The sequence below is a fragment of the Callorhinus ursinus genome, unplaced genomic scaffold (assembly GCF_003265705.2).
Source record: "Callorhinus ursinus isolate GAN/ISIS: 27379988/994484 unplaced genomic scaffold, GSC_fseal_2.0 scaffold6, whole genome shotgun sequence".
Classification (NCBI taxonomy): Eukaryota; Metazoa; Chordata; class Mammalia; order Carnivora; family Otariidae; genus Callorhinus; species Callorhinus ursinus.
Window position 1 is genome coordinate 11,938,451 of NW_027397068.1, and position 16,513 is coordinate 11,954,963.

The following is a 16,513-nucleotide window of genomic DNA, read 5'->3' on the forward strand; positions in this document are numbered from 1 at the left end:
AACTGACATGAAGGGCAGTTCATTTCACAAACTCAGTTTTGGTGGGACCTCATGGCAGTAGGGATGAGAAACTCTGAGAGCAGATACTAATTACTGATAGAAAAGGAACACAGACCCTGGCAGTAAGCAGTACATGAGCTACCAGGGTGATCTTATTTATTTCTATGGGCACCTCTATAGCAGACAGGACCATCGACAGCATCGGTAGGAGATATCCATATCAAGTACTATATACAGAAGACTGTTTGGTTACTTAAAATATAGTTTCCCGGGTTTCTGAGCAAGCAAAACAGCAGCCGCAATCTAAATGAAAATGAAAAGAAGAACTTTTAAGAAGTTACACTGATCAACCGTATTTGCTGAAAACTACCATGAACCTACCAATATGTTATTGTCCACGTCCGTGTTGCATTTCTAACACCTAATGCAGAGAGGAACAGGCTTACTTTAACAAACAACCCAAATCACTCAGTAATTTATATACCATGTTGTGTTTCATATAAATCATTATTTAATGAAATAAATAAATTAAGTAAAGTATTAGGGTCCTGTAAAATGTAAAAATGTAAAAATTAAGTGATCTTCAGTGTTTCAGAAGATAACATGACACAAGCTGGCCACAATGGATGCATTGATTGCCTCTTCAAACCCATTTTCTCTTGAAGACTGATACTGAAAGATTCTCACATATCACCAGGAATGGTTTAATTAAAATTCCTGTCAAAGGAATTAAAACAACTATTCAAGAGGGAGAAAAAAAGCTTAAAAAGTAAAAGTACATACTGAATGATTTCATTGTTTAAAACTGTAGAACACGCAAACAAATTTTTATTGTTAGAAAGCACTGTGTCTGGGGCATGGAGTAAAGGGAGGGAAGGACTGCAAAGGAGCATAGGGGACCTTGGGAAGGAAATGTTCAGTATGTATTTTGCTTGTTGGATGGCTTCCCGAGTGTAAGAGCATGTCAAAACTCAATAAACTGCATTAAACATCATTAAATGGATGCAGTTTCTTGTATAAAAATTATATCCCAATTAAAAAAAAAAACAAAAAGGTAAAAACAAAAATACTAATAACAAACCAAAAATGAAAAAGCCTGGAGTAAGCCTTTCCTGAGAGTGGAGATGGAGAACAAGTCTTCTTTCTAGGCCTAGCTTCACAGTATCATTATTTGTATTTCCATTTTTAGCATGTCTTTCAGCTGAGGGGAGTAGAAGAGTGAAGAAGACACCCCACTCAACGAATAAATGAATGTGAAAGCTGAAGCACTCAGCAAGTTTTAAATTACAGTATGGCAGAGTGGTTTAGAGCACAGACTTGGGTTTAGAAGACATGTGTGGGTCTCAGTGTTGGCTTTGTTGTGATCTACAGAGTGGTCACAAAGCCTCTGTGCCTGCAAGTGACCTCATATCTTCCCCCCATCATTTGCATTTCTCATGCTCTTCTTCACATCATGGGCTGATAGTGGCCACAGAGTCCCCTTGCCTGAGATTCTGCCTAAAACAGATGATGGAGGAAAAGCAGACTCAGGAACAAGTCTTAACTTTTAGGAGCCTAATTTTCCATCTGTGAAATGGAAATACGAGCTAACTACCATGTGACTAAAGAGAACATGTAACTCAGCATTAGCCACAGGAGCTTCACTTATACTTAACGTAATGTAGATATACTACAGGAAATCAGTTTTCTAATGAGAAGAATCATTCAGTAATGTTGTGCTTCATATAAATCATTATTTAATGAAATTGTGAAGAGTACCCATTTAACAAAAAAATGTGAACTGTTATAGATGGATATGTTAACTGGCCTGTCACTTAGCCTCTCAAAAATCATGATTACAACTGTGTTGAGTATTTTGAGAATACTCACTTTTCAGTTTTTATTTGATTTTGTGTAAGGTAAACACACTGCTACAGCAAAATACCCCATAGCTCATTTGCTGATATAAATCATTAACCATTTTTATAAACAAGTTTAGAATAACAATCTGAATTTTATTACAAACAAAAATAAATCTAAAAAGCTTCCTTCAAGTATACAGTATGCACAAGGATTTCTGCATTACATTGTTTTACATAAAACGTTCCGAATGACAGAAGTAGGACTTCCTACCATTTGAAGAGAGGAGTTGACTGCTGAAAACCACACACTTACAGAAAGAAAAATGTTTCATAGGCAAGGCCTGTGATATCTGGCTATAAGCAGGGGCTTAAACTAGGAACACGGAAGAAACTTGGGAGGAAAAAAAACAAATACTCTAAAATGGTTGAGTAAAAGAGTCAAACATTTGTAAACAACTTTTAAGCAAATCTCTTCAATAGGCACGTTGCTATAAAGTAATGTTAAATGATTTTCATTCGACTCAAAAAAAGTTATTTTTAATGCTGAGGAGTGTCTCTCTCTCTAGACTTTGTTTTCTTTCCCTTGAGGAAAAAATGAAATGTAATTAGGGACTGTTTGTGAATTTCTTACATGAGGGCCTTTAATCCACTTGCTTGTCTGGTTCACTATTTCTACCCAAAAATGAGCGTTAGAATAAAAAGTAAAATTTTTTTATAAATAAAAAATTTGGCTCCTTGTTAAAATCTGTTTGAAGGTTTGATGAGTGAGGATGCTGGATAAAACTGGCTGTGGATTTTAATTATCCCTGCTGCCCTTTTCTCCCATTAAGGATAATCAGGACTTAAAAAGTATGAGCTTTTCAACACAACTTTAAAACCAAGTAGGCTGAAGTACACTCAGTGTCTAGGACAGTGTGAGAATCCCCAGGAACTTAACTGTAAACAAACAAGCAAATGTTCAACAGCCTTTTTTTGCACTTGGCACCATGACTTAACACTTACTATTTTCTTCCATTTTCCTATTGGAGATTTTTATGAAGTGATTGCATGTAATAATAATATTTTCCCTTTAAGTATGTAATACATAGCAAAAACACATTAATGACTAGGAATAAAATCTGAAATCTATAATGCTAAATTCTAATGGAAAGGTCGAGCATTAGCATCCACACTTGAATATCTCATGCTCTGAGATAATCAGAAAAGTCTATGAACACTGACTAGGTCCCTTTTGGTGGAGTGACACATACATATCACAAGCAGCAATGTTATGAATGAGTTATACCTTTCCTTAGTCTACAGTTATTTTTTATGCCAATTTTATTTTACTACTGATGTGTTGAGACCAGTATACTTTCAATTAGGTAATCAAATTATTTGGGAATGATAGCCCTTCTTTTATTTAAATAAAGTAATGGTAGACATTTATTTACTGAAAACTAGATTTTGAGGAAGCTAAAAATGACACAGTTTAGTACAAACTGTCTTTTACCTTTATTGCTTGTATACACAGGAATACATTATAAAACTCAGTTGGGAGGAGGAAAAAAATAACAGAAGAAAAAGTTACCTGCTTTAGCATTTTTAAGAATAGTTTTGATAACTTCTTAGATCAACTTGCTTATCTGAAACAGAGCAAAACTACAATACAATCATGATATAGTTCTAATAATCACAGCAATTATGCTTTCATTTTTAATTTTCTCTTCATAAAACATTAATGCTATAAAAAATGAAGTTGATGACATCCTTGTTTAAAAGACACCTTGTACTGGTATCAAAATGTGATTTATTTTAATACCAACTGAAAAAATAGAGCTTATATAGTCTATTATTTCAATGAAGTTTTTTTATTACTTTTATTTTCAAAGTACGTTGGTAGCAAAGTTATTATAAGTTAACAATATAAATTTTCTCTTTATAAGTGTCGAAATTCCCTTGAAAGTGTTGAAAGGCAGCAGGCATTCTAGGATGGGCTTGCAAGGAAAATCAATTTTCCAATGTTGATAAATAGTATACTTGATGAATTTACTTTTTTAACTTCCTTACTAACTTCTCCTGATTTGCCAGGTTTTTTACTCTTTTGGTATCATAAAAGAAATCTAAGCCCAAGCCTTTAGCTGGAGCAATTATTTCCATTTTCCATTATTTCTCTTTAGTTTTTCAAATATACACTAAAACAATCCAATAATCACTGCAGGAAGGAATGATCATTTAAGCTGGACCGTGTTCATTTACCTTTTAATTTCATTTAAGAGATATTAATATTAAAGTGATAAAATCTTTACAGTTTAAACACACATACACACAATCACAAAATTAAAAATCTCTTTATCTTAAAAAAAAGGGTTCCACTTTGTTCAATGTATCATAATCAAATTTTAGTCCAATGAAATATGCTTTTATTAAATACAGCAGCCGCCACTTACCTTTCAATATTTTATGGATAGAACTAAGTTCAGTACTGATTGAAGGATGCTGGCATCAGAGCCCTCACCTGCAACTATCCCTAAATGTTCTGCATTTCTATTAATGTACCACTGAATATTCTAGATTTATAATACCCTGTCTTTAACTTGGTATATACCATCTTTTGGAAAAAAATTTTTTTGAGATGAGATACAAGAACAAAATCATTCTTGAGGTTCCACCTCGAAAAAAAGACAATGTTTGCACATAGCAGCTAGTTTGATACCCCCTGTTTTTGTTAGGCTAGCCTTCACACAATGAGCATGCATATACAGCCATGGTTCACTGCATCTGTTCTGAAGTTGAGAACTGCTGCTTATTCAAGTCACAGATGCCCCCATGTTATGCAAGGAGACAGTTGAATTGCATGTCCACCATGAGAAAAAGAAAATAAACGATGAAACAAAATGCAGCAAATATAGGCAGTTGGCATTCAGAACACGCCCAAAAGCTAACACTCATGAATTGTCACTATAAGGGCTTTTCTTTAAAAAAAAAAAAAAAAGTCTTTCTTTGCATATTTTAAAATTTAAAGGTCCCAGAGGATCATGAAGTGCCCTGTCGTTTTTGCTGCTGACTTCTGATGACCTCTAGTTGTTTTTTGCATTGCTGGTAGTAAGTAGAAAGGCTTTTGTTTTCATCTAAAAGCTTTTTATGTTCCTGTACCAGACGAGATGTATTTTGCTGGTCCTTTTCATCCTGGTCCAGTTCTGCAACTAGTTCTTGCCTAAAAACAAATACCACATAATAAAATATTGTACATGACAGAAAAATTCATACCTTAATAACTGATGAACTCAACTTATTAGGACTTTTATTCTGGGTTGATCATTATGCATCTTATGTACACTACTCAAACATACTTGTAGGCTAGAATGGAAACTATCACTCACTCTTCTGTGCACCCATACAAACACCATAATCCTTTCGTAAGTAACTATACTTCAATAATTAGTGAATGCAGATAAAATGGTATAATAAAAGTTTCAAAACATTTTATTTGGTATCCCTTTTGTGCAGGAAGAAGAAAAAAAGGCTGGGGAAGGGCTCTGACCCCAGGAAAATAACATGATGTTTTATCATTCACTCACATTCCACTTTTAACTCTTGAACTTTTTATTCATGTTTTGAAGTCACAGTCTTCTTTAACTACAGTGCAAAGTGGGGGCTTCATAAAACATGTGCAAGCTAATTAAAATAGATGCTATCAACTTAAATCTATTTCCTATTTTAAAAGTGAGAACAATACAAAGTGCCACTTTCAAATGAGTTATTCACTTTTCTGAACATTTTCAAGAAAGACCATTAGAGACTTATAGCCTGATAAACTTTGGGAGATGTTCAATATTTACTCCTAAAGTGAAGTTACTGGATATAACTGAATAATTAATGAAAAGCCTCTAGATGATTTTCTCATACTATTTCTCATTTAAAGTATTTAAAATTGAATAAAACTGTCACAGTTATCACATTCCTTCAATCCATCATTTATTTTTTCCAACACAGAACTCCTCTTTCAAATGAACAAATATGAAAAAAGTATAGATTAAATATGTAAAAGAAAGAGGTGCTTTGTTTTTTTTTAACATAAAGCGTCAAGTTCTACAGTTAGCTTCACAATTTGCAGACTCTAATATTTATTTCCTATATAGCCTTTAAAGTACTAAGTTGAAATCATTTTAACAGTAAACTGTTAAGGAGCTTTTTTTTTTTTTAACTACAAACAAAACTTCCCACAAATTACTTCAGGAAGCAAGAAATTTTCATTTATTTAGATTAAAATAAACAGAGGGAATCCTATTACCATGTATACATATAGTTGCCATGATTTTGTCCTATAGCACTTCATTTCAGTTACCACAATAATTCAGCTTCAGAGGTATAAAATTTCATGAGGATCATGCTTAAGAAAACTGAAGTTTTTCCTTTGTTTTTTAAGAATTTCAAATAAAGGAGTATGAAAATTGGCTTTCTTAAAAAAGGGAGGAGGAAGGCAGCCTCTTTATAACTCTCAGAAAAACACAAGTGAGTATAAAACTCCCCAGAAAAACACTCACAGGTATAAAATAAAGTAATTCTACTCTCCTAAACATATACCTAGAAAGAATGTATCTACAAAATATTTTTAAGATAAAGCACAGCTGAGTATTAATAAATCAAATTATTTTATCTATGTCCAAGGAAATAATAAATCTTTATAAATCTAAACAGCTTTTAGCTTTAAAATTCTTAGAACATAAAACATGTTTATAATAACACCAGTTTATTTTCCTTAATTTTAATATATGTAGTCAAAGGGTTGAGTTTTGCATGAAAAATAGCCAAAAGTTGCTTCAAACTTAAAGATGAACACACATAAAACCTCCAACTTGGAAATATAGCTGACTCTGGAACAACATGGGTCTGAACTACATGGATCCACTTATACAGGGATTTTTGTGCAGTACTGTAAATGTATTTTCTTTTCCTTAGGACTTCCTTAATAAAACTTTCTCTCTAGCTTACTTTATTCTAAGAACACAGTACATAATACATATAACATATAAAATATGTGTTAACTGACTGTTTATGTTATTGGTAAGAATTCTGGTCAACAGTAGGCCATTAGTGTTTTTGGGGAGTCAAAAGTTACATGTGGATTTTTGAATGAGTGGGGGTTCAGCACCCCAACCCTCAAGCTGTTCAAGGGTCAACTATGCTTAACGATTAGTTCTAAAAATTACAAAGTTTTCATGTCTCCCAACAATATTTCACCCTAACATATTTTAAACTCAAAATAGTGTTTTATTCATAAAAGATAACTTACTTTCTCTGTAATAACAATGCAATTTCTGTTTGAACTTTCATATATTCTTGTGCCATTTTACAATGCTGTTCAAACACTGCCATAGATTCTTTGGAGTTTGGGCATGGTGCTAGAGGCTGAAAATAAATCAGAACTGTTAACACATAATTAAATCAAATCTTAATATCAAGACAGTGACTGTGATATGTTTTTATAGCACTAAAGCAATGGTCTTTTAAAAATAAGTGTTAAACCATGGCCTAGAAAATTTCAGTGTCCTTTTGTCAGAGTTAGCTCAGAGCTTGAATTCATCTTGCTGTTTTAACACTTTTGTTACAGAGAATCATGACCAGAGTATCATTGGTCTCTGGCTTTACATTTCAGGTTGTCAAACCATATTATACAAAAAGAAGTTTATGGCTCCCATACTCATGAGGAGACATTGAAATGTATTACTTATATTTTCAGTCACTATGAACATGACAGTGTATCATGAAATCTATTAAGTAGAAATAAGCTCACGTAAATTTTACACTATAGCACTAAAATTAAAGAGCAAAAATGCTATTCTTGGCATTCATTTTTTTTTTTTTTTTTTGAGAGAGTGAGAGAGAGAATCTCAAGCAGGCTCCACACCCAGTGGAAAGCCCGACGTGGGGCTAGATCTCATGACCCTCAGATCATGATCTGAGCCAAAATCAAGAGTCGGATGCTTAACTGACTGAGCCACCCAGGTGCCCCCGTCACCCATTCTTGCATTCTTAAACAAAGATATGAAAGTATTTTAAGACAACTGTTAAGAACATATGATTTTACCAATTTTAGATTTGATTAACTTAACTGAACAAATCATTTTAACTTGATTTTAGAAAGTTTAAGGAGGCCAACTAAAAGCATAAATAAATGAATGTATGATGACAGATATGAACGTAACTGTCCACTTTCTAGATAGATTCTCTAAACTTTTTCTAAGGAAAAAGTAAACATTCACAGAGAAAGTACTCTTTTACCTGTAGTTGGTGATCCAGTGTAAGATAAGCCATTGGGATAGAGTTATCTGATCCATTAGTATCTGGAATTCAAGTATGTATTTTATTTTCTATCATAAATAATTATAAGCAAAAAGCAAGAAAGCATGCATGAATATTGGCATTTTTTTCCTAAAGTAAATAATACATTAAAGTTATTGCTATCGGTAATGAAGAAAGTCTATTTCTGAATTCTAAAGGTAAAAAGAGAATATCCAATCACCAGATAATCAGAATGCAACCATACTCTCATACATTAAAGGGTATAAGCCCTTGTTCAATTAAAAACAAAAATATCTACTGCTGAGACTAATACTACATTATATGTTAACCAACTTGAATTTAAATAAAATCCTGAAAGAAAACAAAACCAAAAACAGTGGTATGGGACCTTTATACTTTAAATTGAGTCTTCACTGACCGACTTAATCAAATCTCCTGTCTCTTTCTTTCCTTGATCATGCTGTTTACTATAATGCTGTGTCAATTCCCTGAATATTAGTGTTCTTTAATGAAAAAAGGGGGGCAGGGAAGAGACACATTCTCTTCCAGTGGATTATTTTCAATTTATATATAGATTCTAGTGTGAACCCCTTCCCACCTCTCCTAATGAGAACCACTGCAGAAAATGAAAGATGCTTTTGAGGGGAGTATACTGAACACAGGTGTAATGAAGAGTATGGAAACTAGCTCAATGTCATGCATGGAACAGTTAAATCGGTTAAATCAACCAACCAGTCAATTTTACCAAAGTATTTGAACAGACAGCTTTTGTTTGTATTTCAAAAGAGATACTGACATAACAACTTGCATGAGTCACATGGGATTAACATTTATGCCTCCAGAAGCAGGCAGGATAACTGTGAAGTAAAATAGACTTTTTTATTTCAGAAGTAGCTGCTTTCCCACTGTTAGGAAAGAGTAAATGAGTTAAGTAAGTGAACTGTTCAGGGGCGCCTGGGTGGCTCAGTCGGTTAAGCATCTGCCTTTGGGCTCAGGTCATGATCTCAGGGTCCTGGGATTGAGCCCCACATCGGGCTCCCTGCTCAGCAGAGAGCCTGCTTCTCCCTCTCCCTCTGCCTGCCGCTCTACTTGCTTGTGCTCTATCTCTCTGTCAAATAAATACATAAAAAATCTAAAAAAAAAAAAAAAGTGAACTGAGAAGTTCACAAAAGCCCTTTTCCTGACAAGTGACTTCTTGAAAGAGTGGTGCAGATAAAGACAAGGTCGGGCTGACAGCAAGGCACTGCATGCAATGCAGTAAAAAACTAAGACATTTTGATGGTTCAGTAACTTCAATAATTTATCACTGTTAATTCTAGTTTTCTTTTTCAAAGCCATTGTGAATGTGCTTGCAAGTAACTCCAAAAGCTAAGCTAAATCAAACGAAATAAGATAATGCATGTAAGAAATACCATGCAATGCTAACATGTAGTAAGCAGTCAACACATGGTGGTGATGGTTATTATTGCTGTTGTTGTTATTGATAATAAATGGAGAATTAGGAAGGAAGGAAGGGCAATTTTACATACTTAAGTTTGTATTTCAGATCTAAAAAGTAATGTTTAAAAAAAGTAATGCTTATTAAAATACTGGAGTGCAATAAAGAAAGAGTTACAGTGTAGTGCCTAGTAGTCTTACCTACCTTAAAATCCTACACTAACATAAGTATTCTTCTGGAATGGCTAAACAAGAAATACACTTAACTTGTTATTTCTCTAACTCCTTCCCCACCCACAACAACAGTTTCAAACTATGCTTCCATGTAACACTATTTTCCACAAAATTACAACTGATTAAAAAATATTTCCCCGACTTTATAGGAAAAATTAAGTATCTTGAACTCTTTCAACATTTCTTTTATTACTTTCTTAAATCTCTCACACTTGATAGATCTTATTAAATAAACACCCTGTATCTGATATGTATTTAATTTTTAATTTTTATTTTTTTTTAAAAAGATTTCAGGGAGAAGCAGGCTTCCTGCAGAGCAGGGATCATGACCTGAGCTAAAGGCAGATGCTTAACCGAATGAGCCACCCAGGTGCCCCTCTGATATGTATTTTAAAATTAAGTATGTCAGTGTTTCACAGTATTCAGGGAATGGAAAAAAAAATCCAAGGATTGTTCTATTAACTATTAAAACACTCAGCTATGCACTGCAAATTTAGTAGTTCCTTAAATTTATTACATAAAGCATGATGAGTTTATTTTTATTTTTAATGTGTCAGTATTATGACTCTAATAAGACTGTAAGCAGTGGGCCATGTCTTATACTTCTATCTTTGCAAATAAGAATAACTCTTTGGTGGGTTTTTCCCTCTCTGTGGCTCCCTCTACTATGTCTAGTCATCTCTCTCACTAACTGCTCTTGGGTATGTATGTCTTTCTTTATCCACAGTATATTATAAATAGAAATCCAAGAACACTCATTATATGCTATGATTATTAAATTGATATGCTTTTTATATTTCTCTGAAAATGCATAGAAATTCCTCCTCTTTTAAAATAAAACTACCTAATTAATTAGGTTATTTAAACTTATGTATGCACTTCTAATTTTTTCCTGAATCAGGGGGCCTTCAAACAAAAAGGCTTTACCAGTATCTCTTCCCTGTAATTTATTGTATTAGCTTATCAGTACTTTTCTTAGAAACAGTACAAAGCTGAACTTCATTAAATATAAGCTTAAACCAGTCTCAACTTCTAAAATTATATTCAAAATTATCTAAAAATGATAACCACATACTTGCCGTATTTTAAGGCAAAGGCAAAATTCAGTTGAATTTTGGACCTGGGCATGATTTCTAGCTATTGGTATTTTAGGTCCCAGAAAAGAAAAAAATGAGCTTGGGGTTGAAAGGCTGGAAGAACACATGAAGTTGAAAAAAAACAGCAGTTATGTGAGAAGGACACAGAGAATTTTTATTTTACTTTCATGGACTCACAATTATGTCGACTGGAATGGCTACATTAGTCTAGGCTGAAGTCAGGAGGCCCTGCCAAGTTGAGCACTAGGTGTCAGCAAATGCTGTAATGTCAGGGCAAGTACTCCCTCACCAGAGGGCTGAAGAACCAGAGCTAATCTTACCTGAATGTTAATGATCAAATCTGTCAAGAGCATTTCCTTATCTACCTCTGAGGAGAAATCACATTGTGATGAATTCTGCGTATGTGCTGAGTAGTGTTCTGGACAATCTTAGGTTGGGCTATGCTAGGGGTGAAACTTGGGAGGAGTTTTCTGCCACCACTAAATTTAAACTTACTAAAACTAGAGAGTACACCGCTGGCTAAACATAATTGTATCTTACGTGAAACAGAGAAAAGCTACTCAGTTAATTTTTTAAATTATGGACTTGACTAAGCCATGCCAGATATCTATAAATACTCATTAAGTAGTGTTTTAGTTTGTAAAGGGAGAAAGCTGACTTTTTAATTTCAATTTAATTGCCACTATTAATAACATAGTTGATCTTAAATAAAATCCCAAATGGTTTAATCTTCCAAGGTCTAAGAATCATCTTTCCCTAACACATTACCATATAAATAATAAATTTTTACAGAACCATACTGATGAGTATTTATCAGGAAATTCTCTTAATGCTAAGGGAAAGTTAATTCCACTATGATGGCACATAATTTCCTGCTTGCCCATAGTAAAACAATTCCATCATTAGATTTTAATGCTAGTATTTTGACCAGTTAGTCATACATGTTAGGGAGTTGTAATTTAACAGGCTTTTTAAGGTCTAGTTAACAGAAATTTATGTAACCGAAATGGTCTCCCTACCAGTTAAAAAATGATTCAAAAATGATTCAAACGGTCAGAAATTTTTTTTCTCACTGAAGTACATGGTATCTTGTGTCTTTAAAACAAAAGACTGAGATTACGATGTTATTTTTATCATTCTGATTTTAGTTATCTAAAAGATAATGAACTTTACTACTATCATCTGTAGGATGGACCGAAAATAGGAAAATCAGAGACTGAAGTATCAAGAATACAGTATCTTCCTGTCTGCAGTGATCCCAAACCAAACCATCTTCAATACACATGTTTAGTATATGGGGGAAAAAAATGCAGAAGGCAAGACAATCTATCTCAGTACTCAAAAACTCATCTTTAAGTTTACTGCTAAATATTGATTTTATTAATATGAAAATCTAAACTACTGTAAAATGCCTGCCTTTATAAAGATCAGAGTCATGACAAAAATAAAGGAAACAAATATGATGAATTCAACTTCTTAATTATAGTGAGGAAATACACTGGTCACCTGTGGAATCATCAGGAGTCCATGGATGACTTCGAGTTGGCTTTTCTGAAGTTGGTCCTGAGGTAGTGATCATTCTGACGCTAGGACTGGATGACCTACTGCTTACCTATAGGAAGAAGTGATTGGAGGAACAAAATGTGATTTTTAAAAGTGAAAAAGAAAAGAGAAAATTATTATAAAGCAAAGGACAGCCTTCCATTTCTATCACTAGAGGTCCTGAAATACTCTTGCAAAAAATAAATAAATCCTCTAAGATTTTTACACACACACACACACACACACACATGTATGCATATATGTATACACACACATATAAAATTTATATGCACTCATGCATAATACCTCTTAAAACTTGATGAGCTTTCAAGAAAGTAAGAGAAATGCTCTGAGACCATAAATAAAGAAGGATTAGGAGTCCAGTAAGTGCTTAAACTGTTAGCCCTGGGAATTACAATTGAACACCAATGACTTAGAGCTTTTGTTTTGACTACATTCTGCACTCAGAGGAATAGGCATAAAGTCTTGGGCGTTTGTAGGATGGGTATGAGTGGAGAACTGCTGTGCTTAAAGCTAAAACCTAAGAAAGGCTTCAGTCTTGGGCGAAGAGTGAACTAGGAAGAAAAATCTACCCTATAAAAGCAGATAGCAAATAAATTTGTTCGTGTTGGGAGTGGCTCTGGGTGGAGGGGAGAAATGTTATCCACTGTGAATTCATAAAATATTTCCATAATTGCTGGATGATACAACAAATCTTAACCACAACCAATCCCAAGCAGAAAAAATAACAGAAAAACTACAATAATGAATTAAACATGGATCATATTATAGTCAAATTCTAAAAAACAAAGACAAACAGAAGATGGCAGAAAGCAGCCAAAGACAGATTACCCACAAAACCAGACCAATTAGGTTCTCAACAGCAAAAAGGAAGCCAGAAGAAATTGGAATATCTTTAAACTGCTAAAAGAAAATAACTACCACCCTAAAATCGTTTGGCCAACAAAAATGTAAAGAATGAGGTCAAAATAAGGTCAAAATAACAATCTTAGATAAGCAAAAATGGATTCTACCATCCATAAGCTCTTATCATAACAATTTCTGAAGCATGTACTTTAGGGATAAGAAAAAATTTTCCCTGATTCATTGAAGGGCCAAGTTGCAATCAGGAATACTGGTAAACGTAAGGATGAATCTATACACAGAAAATATTAAACAACTGAAACAAGACTAATTTACAACATCACCAAGCAAACAAATAAATAAGACAGTATTAAAGCCTGAATAACAATAGCATAAGCAAGAGAAGCACTGACTTAAAAATCCTTATACTGCTGAAGATGAGGATTTACCAATCCTTATATTGGTAAAGATATTTACTTCAGGTTGAGTATGAGTGTTAAAATTTCACAGGTAGTTACTAAAAGTAGTAATATATATGATTCCCAAATTAGAAAGACAAATAATGGAATGAGAAATATATTTGTTCAATTCAAAGGCAAAAAAGGAGCAAAAAGGGAAATAAGAGAAAACATAAAATAAGAAGGAACAAATTTATCAGTAACCATAATATAAATGGATTAAATTCTTCAGTTAAGATATTTAAAATATCAGACTGTCAGGCTGGATTAAATGCTCTTTTAAGAGACAGATCTAGTTCACAGAGTAAACAGGAAGTTAAAGGATGAAAAAAAGATAGGTAAACCTACCCAAAATAAAGTTATGTAGCTATATTAATATGAGAGAGAATACATTTTTGGGTAAAAAAAAAAATTACTAGAGAAAGAGATAAAATGATTAAGTGAGTCAATTCATTATGTAACAACAATTCAAAATTTATATGCTCTACCTATTACAAGATACGCTATATCAATACACAGCTTCCAAACAGATACAGCAATAAAACTGCAAGGAGAAAGGGACATATTCACTACCATAGTGCAGTATTTTAATACTCCTCTGTAAATCATTTATAAAAGCAGACCAAAAAACAAAATACAACACCAGTAAAACCTGAACTCCGTAAGAAGCAAGCTTGATCTAAACATATCAATGAACCCTATACCTAAAAACTGGAGAATATGCATTCTTTTTAAACACCACGGAACATTTATGAAAACTGCTCATGTATTAGCTATAAGGCAAATCTCAAAAAAGTTAAAAAAATTTAGTATTATATAAACATATATTTTTGTACTGACTCAAAATTAACCTTAAAAATCTCATAAGGATTTTATTTATTTATTTGAGAGAGAGAGAATGAGAGATAGAGAACACGAGAGGGAAGAGGGTCAGAGGGAGAAGCAGACTCCCTGCTGAGCAGGGAGCCCGATGCGGGACTCGATCCCGGGACTCCAGGATCATGACCTGAGCCGAAGGCAGTCGCTTAACCAACTGAGCCACCCAGGCGCCCCTTAAAAATCTCATATATTTGGACATTTAAAAACACTTCTAAATAACTCATTGTTCAAAGAAAACAAAATGGAAATGAGAAAGGATTTGAACTGATTTTTACCATGAAACACAGTAAAAACCTGTGGGATACAACTACAGAGGCACTTGGAGAAAAAAATACTTAATTCCAAATATTCAGATGAAAAAAATTAGAAGCAGTGACAATTTACAAGCTAGGGATTTAACTTATAAAATTAGAAAAAAAACAAAGTCATCAGCCTCCCCTCAAAAATAACAAAATAAGAATGAGAGAATACTATAATTTAGTGGTTAGTAAATTAAAACAAAAAATTCACAAGAAATAGACAAATTCCAAAAAATATATAAATCACTAAAGTTTTTTTTTTTTTTTTAAGATTTTATTTATTTGACAGAGAGAGAGCATAAGCAGGGGGAGAGGCAGAGGCAGAGGGAGAAGCAGACTCCCCGCTGAGCAGGGAGCCTGACATGGGGCTTGATCCCAGGACCCTGGAATCATGACCCGAGCAGAAGGCAGCCGCTTAACCGACTGAGCCACCCAGGCGCCCCTAAATCACTAAAGTTTCTACACATTATAGAAAATACTAAGCCCAGAGGATTTTACAGGTGAGTTCTATAAAACACTTTCCAACTTAAAAGAAATTATTCTAGAAAAAAGAAACACTTCCTGACTCATTCTGTAAAGGCAGTAAACCTGATTAAGAAACAAGGTCATAATAAGAAAAACTGCTAGCCAACTTCACTGATGAAAGTAGGTGCAAAAGTCAAACTCCTAAATATATTAGCAAATGGAATTTGGCAGTGTAAAAACAATAAACATAATTTGAAAAGTTGAGGATACTAGGAATTTTATTAATCCAACTCATATTAACAGGTTAAAGGAGAAAAACTTCAATAGATGCATAAAAAAGCATATGACAACATTTAACAGCCATTTATGAAACTACATTTAACAAACTTGAATTCCATTTAAGAGAAGATAGTTTCTTAACCAGAGAAATGGTATTTATAAAAAGTCTAGAAATGTGGTAGCACAGAAAATGGCACTGTAGGCTGGTGGACAACAGAGGTCACAGGCAAGAAGCACACAGGGAGACTCATGGGAATTGATCATGTTCCATTTCTTAAGCTGGGTGGCGGATTCATGAGTGTTCATTTTATTATCAGGCTTCATAACTTACATATTACATATACTCTATGTATTAATATTTCATATATTAAAAACTCTCAAAGGACATGAGTTAAATGGATTTTATAAGATTCTCTCTTAAAAAAGCACTTTTTTTTTCTTAAAGTGTTACTGAATACTCTGTAGGAGACTCAAAAAAGAATATGGAGTTAAGAATATAAAAAGTACATAAATTAAAAAAAATCTTCAACAGAAACACTCAAAGACTGCATCAAGTAAAATGAGAGGCAATAATAGTAGAAAGTCCCCTTGAGTAGAAATTAGCAGATGTGAGTTCTAATTATGGTACAATGTTTGATTTAGTTTACTTCAAGAAGTCTTGCTTTCTTTATCTGAAGAGGGGGTGGGGCTAGGTTAAAGATGTGGTAACTTTTAGTATTTTATCCACTCACTGCTAGAGTTCTATTATTTTAAGCCTTGAAAACTCACAATGGATTGAGGATACTAAAAAGTAAAAGGCACTTTTATAACAATTTCAGAAATTAATCATAATA

General features: G+C 33.5%; 1 protein-coding gene across 2 annotated transcripts in view; it reads right to left on the reverse strand.

Moving 5' to 3' along the window:
• Window positions 1–3,311: 3,311 nt before the first annotated feature.
• MAP3K7 (mitogen-activated protein kinase kinase kinase 7) overlaps window positions 3,312–16,513 on the reverse strand; it is a 67,322-nt gene continuing 54,120 nt past the window's right edge. For both annotated transcript variants that reach the window (XM_025862771.2, XM_025862778.2), the window contains 4 exons: window positions 12,401–12,506; window positions 8,106–8,167; window positions 7,117–7,232; window positions 3,312–5,037 (listed from right to left, as the gene is read on the reverse strand). In XM_025862771.2, the coding sequence (XP_025718556.1) occupies window positions 4,857–5,037; window positions 7,117–7,232; window positions 8,106–8,167; window positions 12,401–12,506 (465 nt within the window). In that variant the 3' untranslated portion in view covers window positions 3,312–4,856. The remainder of the gene's footprint in view (window positions 5,038–7,116; window positions 7,233–8,105; window positions 8,168–12,400; window positions 12,507–16,513) is intronic.